Source organism: Pocillopora damicornis, chromosome 3 (genome assembly GCF_964200805.1).
Source record: "Pocillopora damicornis chromosome 3, jaPocDami1.2, whole genome shotgun sequence".
NCBI classification, from domain to species: Eukaryota; Metazoa; Cnidaria; class Anthozoa; order Scleractinia; family Pocilloporidae; genus Pocillopora; species Pocillopora damicornis.
In genome coordinates this window covers 14,058,896-14,064,961 of record NC_142672.1, presented here as the reverse complement: position 1 = coordinate 14,064,961, position 6,066 = coordinate 14,058,896, and the positions used below count along the sequence as shown (strand labels likewise).

The window sequence follows — 6,066 nt, the reverse complement described above, 5'->3', positions numbered from 1 at the left end:
TCAGTTCTCTCCAGAGGCAATAAACCGGGGGGTTGGAGCTGCGAGAGCAACAGCCTGGAAGCGTTTGCACCCATAACACTCCCTAATGACTTTCTTCACGAGGTGCCTCAGGCGGGGAATCCAGAACTCTTCTCTCACTTTAGCCATAGTAAGCCCCACTCCCCCGTGAAGAGTGGCTTTGTGGACGTGTTTGACATATTTGTTTGCGAACGTTGTGGCGTCTGGGATGTATATCGGATAGACCCCTTGCAGTCTCCTACGGCACTCAAGCAATCCATCTTTGTTCTTCTGTAAGTTTAGGCACAGGCGATCTTCCTCCATGCTTTCACTTCCCCGGCTCTGTACGCGTAGCAACCAAAAGTGTTTCTGCTTCTCAATTTCGTCTGTTGTCAGGGGTCCCTTTGTTCTTGTCGCTCTTTTCGCTCTAGTATTGTTTGCGAACCGCATAATCCAAGCGCACACTCGCAAAGTCTTCCAGTAGTTGTGCTTGGCCAGAAGATGGTCTAGATCGTCATCAGCTTTAACGGCCATGGCAAAAAGCTCCTTTGTAGCTTTCATTTCTGCGTTAGATTCAGCGGTGGGCGCGGTCACAAGGTCAGCTGGCCATTTCGCAGGATCACTTAGCCACTCTGGTCCCTTCCACCACAGTTGGTTCTCCTCAGTTACCAGTCCACCTCCACTAGCAAGATCTGCAGGATTATCCTGAGTAGGTACGTGCCTTCAGACAACATCAGAGTGTTCTCTAATTTTTCGTACCCGGTTGGCCACAAACTGCTTATAGTCTCCTCCTCCTAGTATCCAATGTAAGGCAACGCTGCTGTCAAGCCAACAATGCAGCGAAGTCACAGGGAATCCTTGAAGTGCATCTTGTACGTTGGTCAGAAGATTTACAGCCATGTGACCAGAGACCAGTTCGCGGCGAGGTATTGTCAGCCCTTGTTTGGCCAGTCTTGCCTTTACTGTAACCAGGCCTTGGTTGATTGCGCTTGACTGTTTGACCACAGCGTACACAGAAGCGGCCACGCCCTTTCTGCTCGCGTCTCCAAAAGCATGAAGTTTAATGTCCTCAATAGGTTCTTGGACGCTGGTAAGTGCTCGTGGAGAAGTTACGTGTTGCGGCAAGGAACGTTCCCACTTCTGCCACTGCTGTTCTAGGGGGGTGGATAACGGAGCGTCCCATGCATGTTTCTCTTCACAGGCATCGCGGTACAGAAGCTTTCCTTGCAGGGTGATTGGAGCGATAAGACCAAGGGGGTCATAGATCCTCGCCACTTTTCCCAGAATCCCTCTCTTTGTCGGTTGGGCAACTTCCTCTGGAATTGTAACTCCAACTTCGTCCGTCAGTTTGTTCCACTTTAAACCAAGCAGCCCACATTCTCTCGGCTTGATTCCGAGTTGTTGCTTGGCGTAGCTTAAGTCATCCCCAGTTTCAGTTTCTTCAGTGAGCTCTAGTTCAGTCACGTTTGAATGCCACTTGTGTAAGTGAAAGGTGGCCTGGTGGAACATCTCAGTTGCTGTAGCTTTCTTTTGTTTCGTTTCTTGGATAGTACCTCCACCAGAAATGAGATCGTCAACGCACAGTTCTCGCTCGATTTCTGCTACGCGATCAGGGTGTGTAGGTCTGCAAGTGTTCAGATGGTGCTGAATTACGCCGCCAAGCAGAAACGGCGAGGGTCCCAAACCAAACAGAGCTCTGGTGAATCGGTACGTGCGAACACGAAAAGGATCCTTGCTTTCCAACCAATGAAACCGCAGTGCATCTCGGTCCTGCTCTCGGATACGCACTTGAAGAAATGCTTTGCGAATATCACCAGTGATAGCCACTGAATGAAACCGTCCCCTTAGGGGTACCTTCCATAGTTGATTCTGCAGGGGTGGTCCAACTTCCAGACAGTCATCTAGGGAAGGGGCTGAGTCGTACGCTCTTGCTGAGGCATCGTAGACAATACGCATCTTGGTAGTTTCTGCACTCTCTCTCACTACTGCTTTGTGCGGGATGTAGAATTCTCTTTGAGTCGCTGGCATCTCTACTTCTTCAATAATTCCTTCATTAAGCTGTTCTTGTATGATAGCGTCATAGTCGTCTAGCCTTCCTGTCTTCTTAAGTCGTTGGACTAGGCTCCCCAGTCGCTTTAAGCTTCCAAACTTGTTAGAGGGCAACGGAGGATGGTCCCCTTTCCAGGGAAGGCCAGTTTCATACCAACCCTCAGGGCTGCGGCTGAGTTGTTCAAGGAATTCTTCATAAACAACGCTCTGATCGCCATTAGGTTTGTCTTCGAGTCCTAGGACGTCCATCCGGTAAAGCTCTTCATAGTCATTCGAGGCCGTCTGCGCTAGAAACATCTTGTCCAGGTCTGTCTCCGTTCCTGGTGACATGATGGTCCATCCAAAAAGTGTACTCAGCCACAGGCTCGCCGATAGCTCCGGTGCGTTGGGATTCTCGAGTTTTTATCTTCGCGTACGACAAAAGTTCACGGACAAAAGTTCAGCGCGGTCTACTCTAGTTACTCGTAATGAAATTGCATTGTTTTTTTTAGTGTCACTCACTTGCGTATTGTAAGTTTCTGTCCGCTTAGTCACTATGCCCACGATAGTTTGTATACGGCGTGTTAGAGTGTGAGCTGGTACGAGGTTTAGACGATCCAAGATGTATCCTGAAGCATAAGACGCAGTCGCACCGGTGTCCAGTAGGGCTCTGCAGGTCACGCCATTCAACTTCACAAGTACGATTGGATGGCAGACTTTCTCTCCTTCTTGAGTTGCAGTTGGAGCCACTCCGCCGTTGTTCGCTCTTTGGCGTCCAGTTGGCGACGGTCGGTCGCAAATAGATGAGTGGTGCCTTTGTTTGCAGTGTACGCAAGATGGGCGGCTTCGGCATTGTGAAGCGCTGTGTTGAGGCCCAGTGCAGTTGAAGCACAAGCGTTTGTTTTGTAGAATGCGACGGCGCTCCGCTGGAGATGTCACGTTCTCACACTCCCAAGATCTGTGTGTCACGCGATCGCAGTAGACACACGCGTGTCGTGGGTTGGGTTCGCTCTGTCGCGCGTAGAAACTTCTGTCACGAGGCAAACATGGGGGACGCGGCGGACGCGGCGGGTGATAAATCGGCGGAGTTGGAGACGTTTCGTTTGCCTTTTCTACCCCCAGAGTTTCCATCGGATGAATGGCTTTCCATTCTTCTAAAGCCTGCAGAAGGTCCCCGAAACCCCAATCTTGCCATCCCGGTTTTCCGCTCACGAGGTCTGCCTTTATGTCTGGCAATTTGTCTAGGACACCACACACCATAAATAAACACCCAGAAAGTTTACCTAGAGTCTCCAATGATTGAACATTGTAGTTCAAAGTCTGACAAAATTTATGAATTTCATCAGGGATGCATCCAGTTACCACAGGTAAACCATTGATGTTATCAATATACGCTCTCACAATCTCGCTTGTCTTGCCATAATTGGACTTCAAGATATTTTTAGCACGTTCATAACCTTCAGGACTAAATGGGAGGCCATCGATTGATTCACAAACATCACTTTCCAGTAATTCTTTGAGATGAGCAAATTTAGTAACCGGGGGAATATCGGCTGCATCGATTTCCGCTTTGAACTTGTTCCAAAAGGAAAGCCACTTTTCGTAGGTGCCGTCATATTTCGTAATTACCAGCTTTGGCATTTTGACATTTCCCTTACTTAGGGGTTTTTCAGCAGGCTGATCGGGCGACTGCATTTTTGATTTTTGCTCAAGTTTAAGTTTTTCAAAGTTCAGTTCATCCTCCCTCCTTTTGGCTAGAAGAGCCTCTTCCTCTTCCCGTTTTTTGTTTATCGCTTTTGCCCCAGCTTCTTCGAGATGACGATTTAAATCTTCTACTTCTTTATCTACATCATCAATCGTTTGCTCGATAATTTTTCCCCATTCATCAACTTCGTCAATGCTTTTCCCTGCTTCAAGCTTACCTTTCTCGATGTCTAGCTTCAAGTCTTCTATAGATGCCACAATCTTTCCCAGAGTTTCTTTATGTCGAGTGATCTTCTCGATATTTCCCTTCTCCACGACAGATTTCGTCCTTCCTCGTGTAAGCTTTAGAAACTGAAGTTCTGCCTCCAGTTTAGCTTCCATTGACTTACAGGTTGTCCAAATCACTGCAGGTCCCGTCGGAGGTGCCACTAATGTGGGGAATTAGTAAGGATAGCCCACACTGTCTCGTCTTCACTAGATTTTTATTCTTCTCCTCTTCTATTCTCGCTAGGTTTCACAACTGTCACAACTCCTCGACTCGACTGATATAAAAGATTACTTTGACTGAAAGCTAAATAAATCACAGACAATTGTTCCTTATCTTTGCGGGACACCTTAGTTAAAAAGAACGCTAATTGGCTAGATACGAATCTTGCAGACATAAGAATAACAAAATTTCCAGACAAACATTTCACAATCGCTATTTGATATCTATGCTATTATTCTGTTTCCGACATATAAGTTATGTAAACAAAGAAGCCCACTGAGAACTACACGCGGTATTTAGCGAAATGGCAAAATACTGGCCACAAATTTTTGTAATAAAGTTTTTGACAAGAATTTTTTCATGTGTGTCTTTTTTGTCTTTCAAGTGTTGGCCCAATACACAAACTTTGTGTGGTAAAGTTTGAAGCAAGGGTAGTAGCACAATCCGGGCTGCGATGGACAACTTGGGCAGTAATAGCAGGTTTCCTTCCGTATATCCTTCTTATAACAGACTCTGCACCTCTTCTGAGCTTTTCTCTTGTTTGCTGTTGGTGAGATTTGCTCCAAAAAGTGCCTTTCTGTAAGTCTTACAACATTTTCCTCTCTTGGATGTCAGGCTGGTCATTTTCTGTACCAAAGAGAAGCACTGAAATCACATCATGCTGAAATTCCAAAAAGTGCTTTTAGCCACGATCTTTCTTGTAAACTAGAAAACTATTTAGCATGGCAAGCTGCAGAAAATGACATGCCAGTTTCTTGTACCATTTGAGGGATTTTCTTGCCATGTCATATGGCTGCATCAGCTGATCAGTACAGTCCACTCCGCCCATATATTTATTATAGTCTGCAATGCATCTTGGTTTGTGGTGGGCTGCAAGTCTTCGTCCTGGAACCATTTCCTCATTGTGAATTGTTGTTAGCATTAGCACATCTCTCTTGTCTTTGAACTTCATGGCAAGAAGTTCACTGCTTCTGTAAGCTTTGACTTCACCTTTCTTCAAATTCGCTTTTTTCACGGGATCAGGGAATCCCTTATGAGTACTTCGTATTGTTCCACATGCCAGCGTGCTGTGATCGAAAAGAAATTTCAACAGTGGTATGCTGGTGTACCAGTTGTCAATATATAAATGATAGCCTTTGTCAAGCAAAGGTTCAATGAGGTCAGCCACAACTCTCTCTGAGACTGAAAGTGCACCTGCAGGTGGGGGGACATTCTCTCTTCCCATGTAAATTTTGAACTTGAAGGTGTACCCAGAGTCCTCGCATAACATGAAACATTTTATTCCAAATCTGGCCCTCTTTAGAAGAATATACTGTTTGAAACCAAGGCGTCCTTTCCACAATAGCAGAGATTCATCAATTGAGATATTAGATGATGGTGTATAAACCTCACCAAATTTCTCACATAGATGATCCACCAGTGGGCGTACCTTGAAAAGTTTGTCTGGGGAAGGGTCATCTGCCCCAGGTATTTCTGCATTATCATTGAAATGTAAGAACTTCAACAACAACTGAAATCTATTCCTGCTCATGATAGCACCAAACAAAGGGGTGGAATACAGTGGGTCTGTAGACCAGTACAAGTTGATTGCTGGTTTTCTTATGATTCCTGTTAGAAACAACAGTCCTAGAAATTGTTTCATTTCACGTGGGCCGGTAGGATGCCATGAATTTGCACGAGACCTCCTCGATATATCATCACCAGACATAAATTGCTCAGCAAAACGATTTGTCTCAGTTACAAAATAATATGTGAGATCCTGATTGATAAACAGGGAAAAGTAATCAATTGGCCCAAATCCAACTGTGCGTACCTGAATTCCACTGTTGCCAGTGGTTACATTTTGGGCC

The 6,066-nt window shown here is 45.8% G+C and overlaps 1 protein-coding gene across 1 annotated transcript; it reads right to left on the bottom strand.

Annotated features, from left to right (window-relative positions):
* On the bottom strand, positions 1-2,376 carry LOC149048349 (uncharacterized). The gene is made up of 2 exons (XM_089199456.1): positions 757-2,376; positions 1-702 (listed from the first exon to the last, which is right to left on the bottom strand). The coding sequence occupies exons 1-2, from the start codon at positions 2,374-2,376 to the stop codon at positions 1-3; spliced, it is 2,322 nt and encodes a 773-aa protein (XP_089055582.1).
* Between the last annotated feature and the right edge of the window lie 3,690 nt (positions 2,377-6,066).

What these genes read in the sequence shown, in the direction of transcription:
- LOC149048349 (XM_089199456.1), bottom strand. Translation starts at nt 2,376, where the DNA reads ATGTCACCAGGAACGGAGACAGACCTGGACAAGATGTTTCTAGCGCAG. An exon ending in AGCAGTTTGTGGCCAACCGG is followed by an intron (nt 703 to 756) that starts GTACGAAAAATT and finishes GTACCTACTCAG; the next exon opens with GATAATCCTGCAGATCTTGC.